The 19,290-nt window shown below is 39.4% G+C and overlaps 1 protein-coding gene and 1 non-coding gene across 5 annotated transcripts in view; one reads left to right on the top strand and one right to left on the bottom strand.

The window, feature by feature from the left end:
• Positions 1-19,290, top strand: part of TXNDC16 (thioredoxin domain containing 16) — an 86,301-nt gene that overhangs the window by 14,807 nt on the left and 52,204 nt on the right. For all 4 annotated transcript variants that reach the window (XM_043920762.1, XM_043920765.1, XM_043920764.1 and 1 more), the window contains 2 exons: positions 787-861; positions 14,659-14,780. In XM_043920762.1, coding sequence (XP_043776697.1) covers positions 787-861; positions 14,659-14,780 — 197 coding nt within the window. The remainder of the gene's footprint in view (positions 1-786; positions 862-14,658; positions 14,781-19,290) is intronic.
• LOC122705987 lies at positions 15,229-15,331 on the bottom strand. Its single transcript, XR_006344255.1, has one exon. It is a non-coding gene; the product is annotated as a U6 spliceosomal RNA (small nuclear RNA).

Here is a 19,290-nt window from a genome sequence, read left to right as displayed (position 1 = left end):
TTTTCTCACTGGGATGGGTAAATTTAAAGCTATACCTTGATAAAATTCAAGTATACAAAATGTCACAAAGCCAGAAGGAGGCTCTGTGTAGTGGGGATCATATGAAGCTTAGCAAAAAGTCTAAGTAATAGATTTGTTACCTCCACTTTGGCTTCCTAATCTATAGATTAAGGAGAATGATACTTAAGTATCAGGGTTGTTTTGGATATTATATGAGAATCTTATGTAAGCTTTGACTGCAAATGCCTGGTAAGTAAGCACTTAGCATATTTAATGTTCTAAGTAGATATGTCAGGTCAGGTGTGAAATAAATGTCTTACTACTTTATTTTTGAGGGATCTACAGATTTCCAGGTTATAGATTTCTCCATCCTGGGGTCTGCTAATCTGAGTCAGCAAGCTCTTGGGATTTGGCCTAGAAGTGGGGAGAGGTCCTTTCTCCTCTGGGGCCTGCTGCTGAGGACCCTTCTTTGTCTCTTCGCTTGCCTCCTTCCCAGCCCATGTGGGGCATCTGTGTATGCTGGGAGACTGGGAGACTGGGAGGAAGCCTTGGCTGGGACTCAGGTTTTTTCCCAGTCTTTTTGCCAACCACAGAGCCTAGGCTTTTCAAAGTCAGCCTGTCTGTGAGGTGTGTTTAGTAAGTATTTGAGTGTGTTATGACAGTGCCCTGGTATGCGCATCGGACAGTGGATAAGACATAGGTTCTAACATCAAAGAACTTCTAGTCAGTGTGTTAGAGCCACAAGTGAATTGAATGCTAAGGAAATCTTTCTGTAATGCTTTGCAGGGGCAACATAGCGCTGAGAGAATTCCCAACGGATACCTTGTTTGACGTGGATGCTATCGTTGCTCATGTTCTCTTGTAAGTTCAGGGGGCACTTGTTCACTTATTTGTTATTTATGTATTAATTTCATTTTAGACAATCGCAATCCGTCGTAATACTTTAGGGCCTTAACATTATATTTGTAAGCATCAGTTTTATACATATTGCTTATCTGTTTTCCCACGTAGTGAAGTGAAAGTTGCTCAGTCTTGTCTGACTCTTTGCGACCTCATATACAGTCCATGGACCTCATATACAGTCCATGGAATTCTCCATGCTAGGATACTGGAGTGGGTAGCCTTTCCCTTCTCCGGGGGATCGTCCCAACCCAGTAATCGAATTCACATCTCCTGTGTCTCCTGCACTGCAAGCAGATTCTTTACCCGCTGAGCCATCAGGGAAGCCCTGGGTGAAAGTTAAGTTACAGGACATTCTCAACTTCAAAGGTGAAAAATTGTGGTTATCACATGTTCCAGTACTACTATTAGTGAATAGTCTTTATAAATCTCTGCTAACCATGAACCCTGAGGCCTGTGGCCTGAAGAGCCAGTTGTAAGTGATAAGAGATGGTCTTTTGAAGAAGGAATTCCAAACAGCTCCTGGGCTGTCCTGAGATAAAGAAGGGATGGCTATCTTGATAGTGGGGGTGATAAAAAGTTTAGCAAAAAATTCAAGTCATAGATGTGTTAGTTCTCAAGAAGCTTACTCATTTATGCTCTTTTTACAGTGGACACCTAATGACTATCTTTGACCCAGAAATAAGGGTGAAGAATCAGAGAAGGTTCTTTAAGGGATTGGGGAGGGAATACTAAGGTTGTCTTTGACAAGTTTGACAGCAGATTCTGGAGCAGCAGGTTCACGCTAGCTCCACGACAAAGGTGATTTTGAAACAATTGGGCAGTAGATGTGCAGAGGCTGCCCGAGCAGGGGGCCCTGTTACCTGAACTGGCACCTGTGGGGCTTGTGTCATTCAATCCTGCTGTGGTGTCCTATTCCTTTACTGTACAAAGGCTGATTTATGGAACACTAATACCACAAATAGAGTATTCCCCAGGGTCCTGCTATGTGCCAGATACTTATAAGGCATTGGAGATGCCAAACAGAATAAGATACAGTTCTGTCTTCTAAGAATTTAGCATTTTGTTACAAAGACAGATATATAAACAGAACATATTATATAGTAAGGGAAATGGAGCTTCATAAGGGCTTAAACATCAACAGGGTAGAGAATATTTTCTTGGGTCTAGAATGAGGGTGGATATTTGGGAAGAAGCCTTCCTGAAGGAAGGTAGCATTTGGGGTGGGTCTTAAAGGATAAACAGGGGTTTGCTCAGTGAAGAAATGAAAGGTGGAAGAAGCAGAGGGAACTATGAGCCCAGGCAGGGAGGTCAAGATAGTCTGGAGAGGGTGGTTTTACTGGCGTTTCAAATGCATGGAAAGCAGGAGGTGAGAGCAGAAAAGCTGGCATGGAGTCAACGGAGGGGATCTTTGTTTACCACGTGAAGGAGTTGAGGCTTTGGGGTAGCCAGTGACGGGTGAGGAGGCCAGCCCTGGGCCACAGTCCTTGTGGGTTCTTCCAGGCTCAGTCACAGGCAGCCGCAGGCTTTGTCCAGCAGGCCTCGTAGAGGGAAGGTGCCCACTCACATCAGAGTGGGAGCCAGCTCTTTGGGGCCCCTTGGAATGAGATGACTCCTGCACACCGTGGTCTGGCCTGGCGCTGTTCTGTGGTTGGGGAAGGGAATGGAGCTTATGGAGTTGGTGTCTCTCCTCCCCTTTTGCCTCTTGCACTGTTGCAGTGAGTTTGACTCTTTGTCCTAATTGACCTGATTGTTCAGCAGAAGGTGGTAGGCCGTAAGAGATGTGATCAGATTAGCACTTAAGAGCTCTTTCTGGTGGGTGAGAGACAAGTCCGTGGGATCCACACACATGTAGACACCATTGTGTGGCCACTGTAGAATCTGGGAAGAATAAAGATAGCAAAGAGGAGGTTTCTTTTTAACGGTGAGGAGGTGAAATTTTCAAGAAATACTTGTTTGGTTGTGTTGGGTCTTTGTTGTGGCACAAGGGGTCTTTGTTGCATCCCGTGGGATCTTTTGTTGGGGTGCACAGACTTTCTAGCTGTGAAACAGAGGCTCCAGAGTGAGCGGGCTCAGTAATTGAGGCGCATGGGCTTAGTTGCCCGGCAGCCTATGGGACTCAGTTCCCCAATCAGGGATTGAATCCGTGTCCCCTGCATTGCGAGGCCAATTAACCACCAGGCCACCAGGAAAGCCCTCTGCTGCTGCTGCTGCTGCTAAGTCACTTCAGTTGTGTCCAACTCTGTGCGACCCCGTAGATGGCAACCCACCAGGCTCCTCCGTCCCTGGGATTCTCCAGGCAAGAACACTGGAGTGGGTTGCCATTTCCTTCTCCAATGCATGAAAGTGAAAAGTGAAAGTGAAGTCACTCAGTCGTGTCCGACTCTGTGCGACCCCATAGATGGAAGCCCACCAGGCTCCTCCGTCCATGGGATTTTCCAGGCAAGAGGACTGGAGTGGGTTGCCATTGCCTTCTCAGGAAAGCCCTCTAAGAAGTGAAATTAACTGAGTTTGGTAGCGATTAATTTGAATAATCCCTGATCTCTTCTTTTCCTTCCTTCCCTCCTCACTCTATCCCAAATCTGATCTGAGCACCATCTGAGATAGGCAAAGGAAGAAGGGCAAGTTTACAGGAAAAAATGAGTCTAGTTTAATAAGTCAGATGCTCATCTTATCTGAGTCTCAAGTAGGCAGTTGTAGGAATTTGCATTCCTGAGGAGTGTTGTCAACATGTAGGTCATCTAGGGAGCATTCTAGGACGGTACAAACATATAGAGGAAGAAGAAACTGGGCAGAAAAATATCAAGAGAGTAGAATTCCAAAGAGGCAATGTCCTCGTTTTTGTTTAAAATATAAGAAAAATGACTTGTGGAATACAGTATTTTACAAAAATTTTCAGTAACAATATTTAGAATCTTGAAGAACTGTGCTAAATAAATAGTATGCCATATCAGAGCTGTACTTTTTTTTTTCCTCCACGAGGAAAGAGAATGCCTCCTAAGCCATCATCCTACTTCTTTGTGCTAAAAGCATCAGTGTGAAATACCCAGTTCCTGGCAAACAGTTCGTCTCTTGTACTCTTTTCAGTTGCATACTGTTCATAGAAATGAAACTGAACTTGTTGCTGGATATTTTTTTGCCCATTTTTCTATCACATTTTGAACTTTCATTCTTATTAATTTCAGAGTACTTTCTGTATATAAAGGAGATAGAAACTGTACATTTTCCTGTTTGTCATTTATCTTTTGAATTTCCCTATTTTTTTTTAAATATTATCAGTTCAAATTTATCTTTTCTCTTTTGACTTCTGGATTTTAAGTTGTACCAAGGTCTCCCTTTTGCTTTTGTTACAAAGGAATTCACTTAAAAACCTAACAGATTATTTTTTAGAGCAGTTTTAGGATTACAGAAAATTAAACAGACAATACAGAGAATTCCTCATTTCTCCTCTGTACTGTTTGCTCTGTTACCATATTACATTGGTGTGGTACCTTTGTTACAGTTGATGAGTTGATATTGACACATTATTATTAACCAAAATGCATACTTTTTGTCAGGATTCACTCTTTGTTGTATAGTTCTATGAGTTTTGACAAATGTGTACTGACATGTATCCATGGTTATTTATCAAACAGTAAGTTTCACAGCCCTAAAAATCCCCTGTACTCCACTTAGTTATCCTTCTCTGCCACTCCCCAGCCTCTGATCTTTTTACTGTATAGTTTTGCCTTTTTGAGGGTCATATAGATGGAACTGTACCCCAGAAAAAGGGCTCAGAGTTTCACAGAAAGCCAAGCTCTGACAGTGACTGCAGCGAAGTAAGGATTTATTGCAGGCCACTGAGCAAGTGAGTGGGAGACAAACCTCAGGTCCACTCCAATTTGGTCTCTGAGTTAGGAGCTGGGGGAGAAGAACAGAGAAGCTGGGGTTATTCATTGTCTAGTGACGTTTCTGTGACATTTCTTAGTTGTAGTTTCAGAAGTCAGGATACCTACAGTTTACTAACATTTGGTTGGGTGGACCATGACCCCAGGGTGGGGAGCTCTGATAGCTCATCCTGCCCTGGAGAAAAACCCTGAGTCTGTATATAACTTAATGATAAGTTATCCATGACAGCAATTTTAGTATGTTAACAGTGTTGTAGACAACTGCAGCTTTAGTCGCCTGACTCTGGAAATTACTGTTCAGTTAGCACAGGGTTGAGGTCAGAGGGGACAAGAAAGGGAATACAGTTTTGGTTATAGAAGTTAATCATAAAGTTGTCCAGGGGACTTGATTTTAGAGGGAGCTCAGTTTCCATACAGCATGTACCCTTTTCAGATTGGCTGCTGCATATAATTAGCAGTATGTTTTAAGATTCCTGCATGTCTTTTCATGGCTTGGTAGCTCATTTCTTTTTTTATTGCTGAGTAATATTCCATTGTACGGATATATCACTGTTTATCTCTTCACCTGTTGAAGGACATCTTGCTTGCTTCCAAGTTTTGGCAGTTATCATTAAAGTTGCTATAAAGCTCATGTGTAGGTTTTCCCTATTGATGTGGTTTTTCAACTCATTTGGGTAAAATCTTTGGGGTGTGATTTCTCGATCATATTTTAAGATTGATTCGGTTTGTAAAAAACTGCCAAACCGTCTCCAAACTGTATCATTTTGCATTACCACCTACGTTGAATGAGTTCCTGTTGGTACACATCCACACCAACATTTGGTATTGCTAATTTTCTTCTTTCTATTTTATCTTTCTTTTTTTAACTTTAGCTATTCTATTAGGTGTGTAGCGGTATCTGATTTTAATTTACAACTTCCTAAGGACATATGATATTGAGTATCTTTTAATATGCTTATTTGACATCTGTATATTTTCTTTGGTGGGGTATCTGCTCAAATCTTTTGCCCATATTGTAAATGGTTTTTTTTCCTCATTGTTGAGTTTTTAAGAGTTCTTTTATATATTTTGGATACAAGTCCTTTATCAGATATATATATGTTTTGCACATATTTTCTCCCAGTCTGTGGCTTGTTCTTCATTCTCTTAACAATGTCTTTTGTAGAGCAGAAATTTTTAATAATAAGGAAATCCAACACTACAATTTTTTTTTCATGGACCGTGCTTTAGGTTGTATCTAAAAATTCATTGCCAAATCCAGGGTCACCAAGATTTTCTTCAATGTCTTACATTTAGGTCTCTGCTCCATTTTGAGTTATTTTTTGTGAAAGGTGGATAGTCAGTGTCTAGGTGCACTTATTGGCATGTGGATGTCCAGTTGCTTTAGCACCCTTTTTTGAAAAGTCTAGCCTTTTCCCACTAAATTGCTTTTGATCCTTTGTCAAAGATCATATTCTATTTATGTGGGTGTATTTCTTCTCAATGTCTTAATGGTTCATTTTTACATTTAAGTCTTTGCTTTGTTTGGAATTTAACTAGGTAAATGGTATGAGCAATGAATTTAGCTATATAGTAATCAGGTGGTTAAATAGTTATCCCAACATAACTGAGATTAATCTCCGTTTTCAAGATGCCGTTTTTTATACTAAACACTCATATATATTTGGGCCTACTTTGGACTTTCTGTTTCATTAATCTTTTTTTTTTTTTCTTTTTTTACTGTTACCTTAATTACCGAGGCTTTATAATATACTGTCTGAAAGATCCTGGACATGACTGAGCGACTAAGCACAGCACAGCACATCTGAAAGATCCAGGTCCCTTCATATTTCTTTTTCTAGAATCACATTTTTATTCTGTTTACATGTGACATTTAAAATTGGGTTGTCCAGTTTCTTCTTCCCCCTCACTAAATCCTACTGGCATTAAATTTATAAGTTATTTTAGGGATACTTGGCATCCTCGAATGAATCTTCCCATCCCAGAACCAGATGTCTTTCTATTTATTCAAGTTTTGTATCCTCTAGTAGTGTTTTAATTTTTTCTTTGTATATGCTTGGACAGTAAAATCTATTACTAGGTATTTTATGTCTTCTATTCTTATTGTAAATGGGTTCTTTTCTTCCATTATCCTCTAATACACACATACTGATAAATTTGTATGTGATTAGTAATCTGTAGTTATTTATACTTGAAACAGAAAAGATTAAGGTTTTAGACAATTTCTTAGTCTCAGAAAATAGAGGAAGAATTGAGTTAGTAAAATCTTAGAATAACAAGTGTAAACTAGGGTAATCCTACACTAAATAGTTATAGAACTGCATATTTTTGAACCATAATGGCCAATTAAATTGTGGGTTTTTTTTGTAGGACATTTAAAATATTCCTAAAACGTCAGTTATTAAAAGTATGTTGACCTAATGGTCTATTAAGACTTTTCACACATTGATTTTTCAGGATATATTAATGAAATAAACCAAGTGTTTAGAGCATGGTAGAGTTCTGTGTGTATAAGAAAGGAAGTGTTAGAGTCTAAAACTCTGAAGGGTCTTTGATGTTACCCTCCTTACATATATACATGTAGAAATGCCAAGTCTTAGAATTGGCAATCACACACAGCAATAAGAGCAGTCAGAGTGACGTGACAGCACTGGATTGCTTTATCCAGTTCTCCACAGAGCTGCAAGGTGAAAGCGGTATTCTTAACATCTGTATTTACAGCAAGGTTTGGAGAAGAGCTTAAATTATGAATCTCTGAGTTTATATAGGAGCTGGCATATCTACTTTTTCCTTCTAGAGATAGAGCGCTTATCTTTTTCTCTGGAATTTAAGTAAATTGCTTGGGGTGGGAGATAAAGGTTTCTTTCCCTAAATATAAGAGTGTAACTCCAGGGAAGATAAGAAAGATTTTATTACCTTTGAATGGAAGCAGATGGCTCCAGAGAAAAGAAGACAAGATTAAGAGGAGACATTTTCCATCTTAGTGTCCTGTCAGTTTTCATCTTCAGGAGAGCTGGGCTGTACAGGAACACTGAGAAATCTAGGAGAAGTAGTCTTCTAACAGAGGCATATATAATATATATTTATGGCATGGATGCATTTCAGTTCAGTTCAGTCGCTCAGTCATGTCTGACTTTTTGAGACTCCATGGACTGTAGCATGCCAGGCTTCCTTGTCCATCACCCACTCCCGGAACTTGCTCAAACTCATGTCCATTGAGTTGGTGATACCATCCAGCCATCTCATCCTCTGTCATCCCCTTCTCCTCCTGCCTTCAGTCTTTCCCAGCAGTAGGGTCTTTTCCACTGAGTCAGTTCTTCACATCAGTTGGCCAAAGTATTGGAGTTTCAGCTTCAGCATCCAATGAATATTCAGGACTGATTTCCTTTAGGATTGACTGATTGGATCTCCTTGCAGTCCAAGGGACTTTCAAGAGTCTTCAACACCACAGTTCATAAGCATCAATTCTTTGGAACTCAGCTTTCTTTATAGTCCAGCTCTCACATCCATACATGACTACTGGAAAAACCATAGCTTTGACTAGATGGACCTGTGTCAGCAAGGTAATGTCTCTGCTTTTTAATATGTTATCTAGGTTGGTCATAGCTTTTCTTCCAAGGAGCAAGCATCTTTTGATTTCATGGCTACAGTCACCATCTGCAGTGATTTTGGAGCCCAAGAAAATAAAGTCTCTCACTGTTTCCGCTGTTTCCCCATCTATTTGCCATGAAGTGGTAGGACCGGATGCCATGATCTTCATTTTTTGAATGTTGAGGTTTAAGCCAGCTTTTTCACTCTCCTCTTTCACTTTGATCAAGAGGCTCTTCAGTTCTTGTATGCGTTTAGTGTAAATATTTCAAAGTTTCACAAGAAACTGATGATTGGTTTGTGGAAATGGAATGGGAAAGCTAGGATGGGAAGAAAGAATTGGCGGTAGACTTTTCACTCTTCAACTTTTCAGATACTTTTTGAGTCCTACAAAAGTGTTAAAATGTGCAAAATAAATAAAATTTAAAATAGAAATAAAATTATAAATTTAGAGTCTAAAAATTCTTAGCTCTATTTTCTAAAATATACATAGCCAAAACGTTTGGTAACTGTAAGGAAAATTTCACTTCCCAGCTTTAAGATGGCATTAAGAAAGGTAATATTTAGAAAAAGATAATAGTGTTACTTCACTAAGTAACAGTTAATCTTTATTTGTTGATTGAGAAAACCTTATGTAACACTCCTGAGGCAAGTCAGATAGAGATATAGGAGACTGAGGCACTGTAATCTCAAAGGTGGGCTTCCGTGGTGGCTCAGAAGGTAAAGAGTCTAAATGCTAATAAGGCCATTTCCCCCACTAGTTGTTGTTGACGTCTAGAAATCATCACATGATCCAAAAAGGAAAGACTGTCTAGTGCTGTAAAGAAACACTTAAATCTCATTAACTCTTTATTAAGATGTGCTGATTGATATACTTGTGGCAATATTTAGTCAAATGGAAGGTTTCTTTCCTCTTAAGGTTAATATACTACTGACAATAATATGAACTACAAATATTATGGGAATTATTTTCAACTATCATAAATTCTGCCAACATTTTATTTTTAACACATTACTGCAGAGCCTGGGTCATGAAACTTTAGGTGATGTTGCTGTAGAGCCTCTGGGAAGGATCCTACTGGAGGTGTCTTCCTCTAAAACTCCTGAACTGTGCCCAGGCTGGTCCCTTCCTGATAGGTTTTGAGCTGTTGTTAAATCCTTTATGTCTATCAGATTTGTTCCTACCCAGTATTGTCACCTGGGTTCCTGTTTGATAGTGACATACTGGGAGAAATTGTAATAAAATAATTGCTTGTCTTAGATTTGAATTCCTCACAGCTCTTTGTTAATTTGGTAGTAACTAATATTGTAAACATACATCCACCTCTATCACCACAAGCATCCTGTTTTGGTAGTAATGGTTGTATGCCCAGAGTGTGCCCTCTTATACACAGTCCTTCTACCAGAGCATGGCATCGTGCATGACATGTATTATGTGCTCAGAAAATATCGGATTGGTGGAAGAATGAATTGGGAAGCTTCACTTTTTGGTTGTTAAAAATTGGAGGAGCAGAAATCTTATGTTATAAGCCTGTAAGATTATTTCTAGGGATAAGAATTTTTTAAGTGGTAAGATAGTTGGAGAATGTATAACATATGACAAAAAGACCAAGACTGATGCTTTGCAGAAAGATCCTACTGGAAGTATCTTCCTCTAAAACTCCTGAACCAGGCTGGTCCCTTCCTGATGTTTTTGAACTTTATTACTTGTTTTCTCAATTCACATTTCACTGGCTTCAGTTTGTTTTTTTAATTGTATTGTTTAGAAAATGCTTTATGAAGTATTTGGGATATTTCATTTTATACATGGATCTGCCTTGTGTAATATACAGTCATCCCTCAGTATTTGAGGGGGACTGGTTTCAGCACCCCCTTGTCCCCTCCCTTTCTGACCCCCTCTCCCTCATACCAGCATCCTCAGATACTCAAGTCCCTTACATGTTAGCATATAACCTGTGCACACCTTCCTGTAAACTTTAAATCATCTCTTAGGTTACTTAGCCCAGTAGAGTGTGAATGCTGTGTAAGTAGGTGTCATTACATGGTAAATTCAAGTTTTGCTTTTTAGAACTTTCTGGAATTATGTTTTTGGAATACTTTCCATTCACAATTGGCTTAATCTGTGAATGCAGAACCCACTGGCCAATTGTAATTAATTTAGATACAGTAACTTATCCGTCTCTTTTCCCGTGCTGTTGCCCTCTTTTCCCTCCTCCCTCTTTTTCTTCATTTTGCCCTACGGGTTTTGGTAAGGCAAAATAGAAGGTAACAGTTCCTTTTTATTGGATTTTTTAGAATTTGAATAGTGACAGAACATAATAAAAAGTGGGTTTTTTTCTGAAAAAAGGCTGAGCAACCTGCTGCTCTAAAGGCAGGGTAGAGTAGACTCCTGAATTCCCCCTTTTTTCTGACACCCACTGAATTCTTGACCATATATTTTATGTGCCTAGTGGTTGTGTTAGGAGAGTCTCAGGAAGAGTATGCCAAGGGAAAGGAAGGTCTTTCTGGGGCAGGAAGAGCCCCCAGGTCAGAGCAGGCTCATGGTGTTTTATCGCATCTTTGGAGCAGGAAAATCTTAAGACAGATTTTTCCTTTAACCTGTTTCTCCTCCTTGGAACTGGAGTAAAGGAGCACTGGCTTGTGGAATGGATCCTAGAGATCCCTAGGTGTCCCTATATTCTGGAATTTAACATTTAAAAACATATTAAAGTTAGGAAGCCTTTGGGAATAATCCCAGAGATCATGAGATTATGAATGTCATTAGTTTTGGTTATTATTACCTCGTGGATCACTCGCTTGCTCAGTCACTCATTCGTGTCTGACTCTTTGTGACCCGGTGGACTGCAGCACGCCAGGCTTCCCTGTCCATCACCAACTCCCAGAGCTTACTCAAACTCATGTCCATAGAGTTGGTGATGCCATCCAACCATCTCATCCTCTGTGCTCCCCTTCTCCTCCTCCTACCTCGTGGATAATGACTTTTTAATAATAATAAGCTTTGGGACTTCAGACAAGATAACCTCTTTAAGCCCCATGACCTTTTCTGTAAAATGGAGTTAATGATAGTACTGATCTCAGATGGTTGCCATGAAAATTAAGCAAGACTAAGAGCATGCCTGGGTGTTCTTAGTTATAAACCCCCAAATCTGCGTCTGACTGGCTTAAGCAGAAAAGAATTTGGAGAGGATAGAGGGAATCTCAGTCTCACTAGAAAGGCTGGAGAACTGGAGCCAGGTTTATGTGGCTCTGAATCAGTCATGGTCATGACACAGAGCTAGACCCAGGAGGACTGCTGCATCTCCGCTGTCATCGATGCCGCAGGTTGCACGGCGGCTGTCATTAGCAGTGTTGTCATTCCTGCCTTTGAAGCTGACTCTTGCTGCTACTGCTTCTGGAAATAATTCTGCACTGTCCCTGATTCTTTACATCACTGGCTCCCAGTTTAGGATGTCAGACAAGTGATTTTGGGCCATATAGCCTAGCAGCAGGGAACCTGGAAAGGCAGATTTACAAAATGATCAGCTTGTATGAAGGGACTTGGACTTTGCTCACCATGAAGACTTAGAAAACTGGGAATTTCCAAAGCAAGAGAGTCAGTCAGTCCCAAACCGATAAATTGTCACTGCTTATAATATACTTAGTACTATGCCTGACAAGTGGGAAGTGTCCCCCCAAACACTGGCTTTTATTAATTTATACTTGCCTGTCTTTGAGGGAAAAGTTAGATTTCTACTCCTAGGTTTGATTTTTGAAGCAAAAAAAAAAAAAATTGCTACTAGAGCAGTAAAGGTAAATGGATGGATGTAATTCCCAAGCAGAGAATTTACATGGCAGTCCGATTACGTTCACTAGATGGTGCCTCCAAGTGATTTTGAAGTAACTTGAGGGTAATTCTGGTCTTGCTAGCCAAAATGTACAAGCAGCCAGTAACCCAGATTGCCACTGAGACTTTCTTGCTATTTATTAATTGCCTCTCCTTTTACCTGGTTTACCATTTATGAGGGGTCAGTAATAACATAGTTTAGAAAGTTACAGGCAAAGTGTCAGAAAACCTGGGTTTGAAAATCTCTACCAGTGACTACCTTGGAGCATGTTACTTAACCCCTGAGATTCTTTCCTCTGTGTGTCTGTATATGTGTTCTTGTGTGTGTGTGTGTGTGTAACAAGAAATTTCCCAAGAATATCATTGAGAATTTAAATGTGCTAAGTTGCTTCAGTCATGTCCGCCTCTTTGTGACCCTGTGGACCATAGCCCGCCAGGTTCCGCTGTCCATGGGAATTCTCCAAGCAAGAATATTGGAGTGAGTTGTTGTACCCTCCTCCAGGGGATCTTCCCCACCCAGGGATCGAACCTGCTTTTCTTACATCTTCTGCGTGGGCAGGTGGGTTCTTTACCACTAGTGCCAGCTGAAGATTTAAATGAAAATGTGAAAATATCTAGGAAATAGTGAGTACTGCTCAGTAAATATTTCTTTTAAAAATAAAACAAGAGCCCTGGGAATTACAGAAGTTCAAGTTTCACATTTCTTTTAAAAAGTGGAAGAAATCTGTAATATGTAGGTAAATATTTAAGCAGTGTAACTTAGGGCAGCCATTTCAGGGTGCCCCTGAAGTTATGATATTTTTATAATAATATTGAGATGTTTGCCTTTTTCACTTTCATTTTTTCATGAATGCACTTTCTAAAGACTACGTGATGTGTGTGTGGTGTCATAACAGAGTGAACAAAGAAGCAAATATGAGAATCTACCTGTCTTCTATTTAGTTCAGTGTTATAGAGATTTACAAAAGTGTAAAGTAATGCCACTCTTTTTATTAGACTTTTCTTTCATTTTGAAAATTTTAGTTATTTTTAATAAAAAGTGTTAATGTGCAATGGTGTTTATTTTTATTTTTTAAAGAATTAACATTTTAAATTGCTGTTTTAATTTCTATTTTGGCAACTATTGATAGATGAAACCTACGTAAATGAAAACCCATTGAAGAGCTCAGTAATTTTTAAGGGTATAAAGAGATTCTGAGACCAGAAAATTTGAGAATTGCTATTTTAATGGAAAGTACTATGTTTTCAATAAGAGGAAACTATGACTGACTAATTTATTGGAATGAACCTTGGGCTTCCTTGGTAGCTCAGACAGTAAAGAATCCACCTGCAATGAGGTTCAATCCCTCATCTGGAAGCTCCCCTGAAGAAGGGAGTGGCTACTCACTCCAATATTCTTGCCTGGAGAGTTCCAGGGACACAGGAACGTGGCAGGCTGTAGTCCATGGGGTCACAAAGAGTTGGACATGACTGAGGGACTAACATATTTGCTTATTTATGTATATGGACTTGGAACAACTCTCAAAATTCATTAAGTCTAGCTTAACAAAAATACACATACAGACGGAGACATGCATGTGGAGATTAAGTGGAATTTGTTGTTAGTTACAGAGAATTTATATAGAAGTAGAAATTTTTAAAAGGAGATTCTTTTCAATGAACTAATGTGATCAGTTATTCTGATCTATACATTAAATGTACCAGGTTCTATTCTAAGTTATTATGGATGTACTGACAAAATAGACAAAGTCCCTGCCTCAAGAAGGTAACAGTTTAATGAGAGAGGCAGGGATAAACAAGTAAAAAATATATATGAATAATTATAAATTGTGATAAGAACTACATAGGAGCACATATTATGAAATTCAAGAGGAAAATGATGCAGACGTACTTATACAAGAGAGGCTTCTCTAAGTCAATGATTTTTAAGCTGAGACAGTATGTATGAGAAGGATAGAGGGAATAGCTTTCTGCAAAGAGAACGGTGTATGTAAAGACCCTGAGGTGTTGCCTAAAGTAGGGTAGACATGAGGAATGGCAGAACAAAATGATGTTGGAGAAGTAGGCAAGATCTAGGCCATGCAGGGCCTTATAGGCAAAGGAAAGAAGGCTTTAGTTTAGACATGTGAAGGGCTCAAATGTGTCTATGGCTGAGAGGTTTGTAAGGGATTATTTGGCCAGAAGAGAATGTTAGTAAATATAGTTTATATTGAGGTAGTTGTGATAGAGGATAAGCAGTTATTTCTCATAACTGTCCCTGGTCGATGTTCTCAGTGACAGAATAATGATTTAGAGAGTGATTTTAATTCAGTATTGAAATTCTTAGGTTCTTACTACTGAGAGTTTGTTCAGAAGATTAAATTTCTTTTTTGATTAGGTTCTTTAACTTACTCAAAATATGTATTAAATAACTAAGTGCCTGCCAGGTTTTTCTGCCAGTTATATCTCTGTTTGTTTCAGTGCTCTTCTTTTTAATGAAGTAAAATATATTACCACCCTGGGAGACCTTCAGAACATAGAAAACACTCTAAAAGGAAAAGGAAACATTGCATTCGCGTATGTCAGAGCCATTGGAACACCAGGTATTTATCAACTTTGTCTTTAGTCTCTGCTGTGCCTCTGTTTATGTGTGTCTGTGTTGAAGGACTTAATGTATTTTAACTACCATCGTAATATTTTAAAATAAATTTAAAGGCTCTTTTACCATTACATTTTCTTTCTTCAAGTAGGCAGCATAGTACAGTGATTGAATAAGAACTCTGGAGCCAGACACCTAGGTTAGACTCCCCGTCCCACCAACTACTTACAGTGTGACCTCGGCGTGCTCAATTGTGTCCAACTCTTTGCAACCCCTTGGACTGTAGCCCACCAGGCTCCTCTGTCCATGGGATTCTCCAGGCAAGAATACTGGAGTGCGTTGCCATTTCCTCCTCCAGGGAATCTTCCTGACCCAGGGATCAAACCCACGTCTTCCGTGTCTCTTGCATTGGCAGGCGGGTTCCTTACCATTAGCGCCACCTGGGAAGCCCAGAAAATACAGAATGCTTCACGAATTTGCGTGTCGTCCTTGTGCAGGGACCATGCTAATCTTCTCTGTATCATTCTAATTTTAGTATCTGAGCTGCTGAAGCAAGCATATGACCTTGGACAATTGACTTATTTAACCTGTCTCCTGGTCACTAAGATGCCTACCTCTTAGTGTTATTGTGAGAACCAAGTGAATTTGAAAAAATAAAAAGGTTCCTGGCATATAGTAGGTGCTCTGTGTCTGCTATTACTATTTTTTATTTCCTAACAGTCCTCATGGTACCTGATTTAGTATTCAGTAGTTTATAGTATTTGGTAAATGTTGTTGGCTGACTTGACTTCCTTTTTTATTTTGGTTTTTGCTGTTTATGACATATTTTTCTTGACTTTTAAAAAATTTTGACAACATCACCTTAGCCTTCATAGGTAATTTTGTCATAAAGAAAATTATAAATGTTTTATGAACAAATAATAATTATGCTTTCATGATTTTTATTTGTTAATGGTATAACTTGGACATGTTAATATAAAATGTTAAAAACATTTAAAATTGTATATGCTGTATGAAATAAAATAATTTATTGGAAAATTCTGTTTTTACAGACATAAAACTTGATGGCTACATGGTTTAAACTTAATGTACGTGTAAAATAATACCCCACAATCAACCTATTTATTGTTTACTTTTCAGGGCCCCTCAGGTTATTGTATTTTGTCCATAGTCTGTAATTAAAGTCAGTAGGAGGGTTGAACTATACAAGGACTTACACTGCCATAGTGGAGCCAGAAATCCCTGATTTATATTTTGTCAGGATCAGTCTGACTTCTGGGTTTGGAATAGAGTAGAAGGAGCAATAGTAAAATAAGGGAGAAAATCAGGAAGTTATCACAATAATGCAGGCAGGAGATGGTGGTGGGTGGCTTGGACCAGGGTATCAGCAGCAATGGCAGTGAAAATACATTTGAATTTTAGCCATAGTTTGGATTGTAAGAGGTACTGAATTTTCTGACATATTGGATATAGATTGAGAGAGATAGCAGAGACAAGGATGGCTCTAGGATTTTGGCCTGAGTTCCCTCCCTGAATGGTGAAATTGCTAATAACTAAGGTGGGGCAGACTGGAAATAGTTTGGAGAAGAAAGCTCTAGAATCGACTTTTGGACACCATACTTGTGAAATACCCATTAGACAGCCAAGTAGCGATATCATCAAGGCAGTTGTAGTTGGATATTACTAGTCTGCATTTGATGGTGGAATACAGACTAGGGATAAACATTTATGACATAAAGTTATGAGACCAGAGGACACCACGAAGGGAGTGAGGCTAGATGGAAAAGAGAAGCCTGAACTCATTAGATACATCATCATTCACGGGTCAGTAGAGGAGGTGGAAGAAATGACCTGTGTGTCACAAAGTGAAGAGAGGGTTTTAGTGAAGAGAGAGTGGCAATTGTATCAAAGGATGCTGAAAGACTGATTAGGCTAAGAACCACCAGTTGGCCATTATGCTTAGCAATATGAAGTCACCCATGTCCTTGATACACATGATTTTTGTAGAGTGGTAGGGATCAATGCCTGCCTAGGGTATAAGAGAATAGGCAGAGAGCAACTGGAGACTGTGGCTATAGAGTCATATAAGATTTTGCTATTAAGGGAAGGAGGATACGAGGCAGTGGCTGGAGGAGTATGTGGGGTCGAGTGAAGAATGTTTTAAGAAGCGTATTTGTATGTTGACATGAAAGATCTTGTAGAAGAAGGAAAATACATTATGGAGAAAAAGGAAGGGAAAATTATTGGAACAACATCTTTGAGTAGACTAGGGTAGATGGAATCTAGTGAATGGGGGAAGGGGTGGCTCTTTGCTGGGAGCGTGGAAAATTCACCTATGGTATTAGAAGAGAAGACAGAGAATATTGGCATCAATTTAGTTAAGGGGGCAGATACATACGGTGCTGGGAACTTTTTTGGTTTTACTTAATTGATTCATTTTCTTAATGAAATAGAAATAAAGTGACCAGATAGTGTGAGGAAACAAGGGATGAACTCATTGTTTTAGAAGGCCTGAAAATGAAGAATGGCTGTTATGCAGCAGTAATAGTTGATGCCGGTAATCTAAAGTGAGACCATGGGCATGGTTATGCTAGCAGGTTCTTGTTTTCTTCCCCCAGTCATATTCACTTTTATGGGTGTAAGTGCAAAACAGGCAGATTGTTTGATTTAACTTGGATTGTGTTTTAGCTAGACAGGCGGGTGAGTGACTATAAAGACTGACCATGGAATTTAAGCTGGACTAGGAGGGAAGAGAGGACCTGAGGTGGGTGAAGGACAGTGAAAATGATAAGACTGTAAATTCGGGAAGGTTAAAGTTGTGTACTAGACAAGTGACCCAGAGATGGAAGGGTGTGTGCGTGTGCACATGTATGTGTGTGTGTGTGTTTGTTTTTGGGGGGGAGTGCTACACATTGAAAATTTGGAGGATTTGCAGATTGGTGATTACAAGCCTGAAGTGGGACAGTGGCCATGAGTGGTTAAGGTAGGGCTGAAGCAAAATCACTGGAGTTTCCAGATAAGACCAAGGACTGAAAGGCTAGGATTTTGCAAGGATCATGTATGGGGATAGGAAAATCAGAGAGCGTGACAGTGTGACAGAAGCTAAATTTTTCATGAGATGAGGGGGATTAACCCTGGCTGAGGTAGTAGATGACTCCAACAAGGCAGAATGGTGAGTGGAATAATCTGATGAAATGTGATTCAAGTGATAAAAGTTTAGGTCAGGGAGGGGAAAATAACTACCTGGAAATGGCAGTGAGAAAAAAAGGGAAAATAAGATATGGAAAGGAAGAAGTTGTCAAAGGAATGCTTTAAGAAAATTTCCCGGAACTGAGGGATTTGAGCCTCCAAATTGCAAGGGTTCACTGAATCCCAGCAGTGTTTAAACGTAGAGCCACGCCAGAGGATCTCATTTTGAATTTTCAGAATATTGGGAACAAACACTACTCTAAAGTTTTCCAGAAAGAAAAAAGTATGCTGTTTAAGGATCAAGAATCAGGATGACTTTGGATTTGGGAGCCAATGAAAATGGAGGAATGCTTTCAAAATTCTTAGGGGGAATGACTTGAACCTAGAATTCTATATGCAGACAACTATAGTTAGTTATGAAAGTGGAATAAAGCCACTTTGAGAAGGTTAAGGTTGCAAAAAATGTTTATTCCATATATCCTCTCCCAGAAAGGAGCTAGAGAATGGGAGCAAGGGAACAAATTAGTCCCGAAGATGAGGGTAATAAGCCGAAGCCCCGATACAAGAGTGAGAATCAGAGAATCCCCAGGACAATAATGAAAGTGAGTTCCTAGGATGAAAGTTGGGGCAGGTGGAGTAGCAAGAGTCCATGTTCGAGCAAATCAGAAGACTCTGCATAAATGTCTACAAAGAGAGGGAATAGATAGTAAAACAGGATACATTTGAAGTATTGTGGGCCTAAGACAGTTGCAGAAGAATTTAGGGATAAATTAGCAAGGAATGTAAACAAAAATTTTAAAAAAGATAGTTATAACTGTAGTGAAAAAATTCTCAAAAGGAAATTGTATTTACTGAGTCCCAACAATATGAAACCATGAACTTCCAGATGTTCAAGCTGGATTTAGAAAAGGCAGAGGAACCAGAGATCAAATTGCCAACATCCATTGGATCATTGAAAAAGCAAGAGAATACCAGAAAAACATCTACTTCTGCTTTATTTATTACGCCAAAGCCTTTGACTGTGTAGATCACAACAAACTGGAAAATTCTTCGAGATGGGAATACCAGACCACCTTACCTGCCTCCTGAGAAATCTGTATACAGGTCAAGAAGCAACAGTTAGAACTGGACATGGAACAACAGAATGGTTCCAGATTGGGAAAGGAGTATGTCAAGGTCATTTATTGTCACCCTGCTTATTTAACTTATATGTAAAATGCAAAATACCAGGCTGGATGAACCCCAAGCTGGAATTAAGATTACCGGGAGAAGTATCAATAACCTTAGATAACACAGATGGCACCACCCTTATGGCAGAAAGCGAA

The sequence above is a fragment of the Cervus elaphus genome, chromosome 12 (genome assembly GCF_910594005.1).
Source record: "Cervus elaphus chromosome 12, mCerEla1.1, whole genome shotgun sequence".
Classification (NCBI taxonomy): domain Eukaryota; kingdom Metazoa; phylum Chordata; class Mammalia; order Artiodactyla; family Cervidae; genus Cervus; species Cervus elaphus.
The sequence above is the reverse complement of the archived record's forward strand: the minus strand, read 5'-3'. Positions and strand labels throughout refer to the sequence as shown.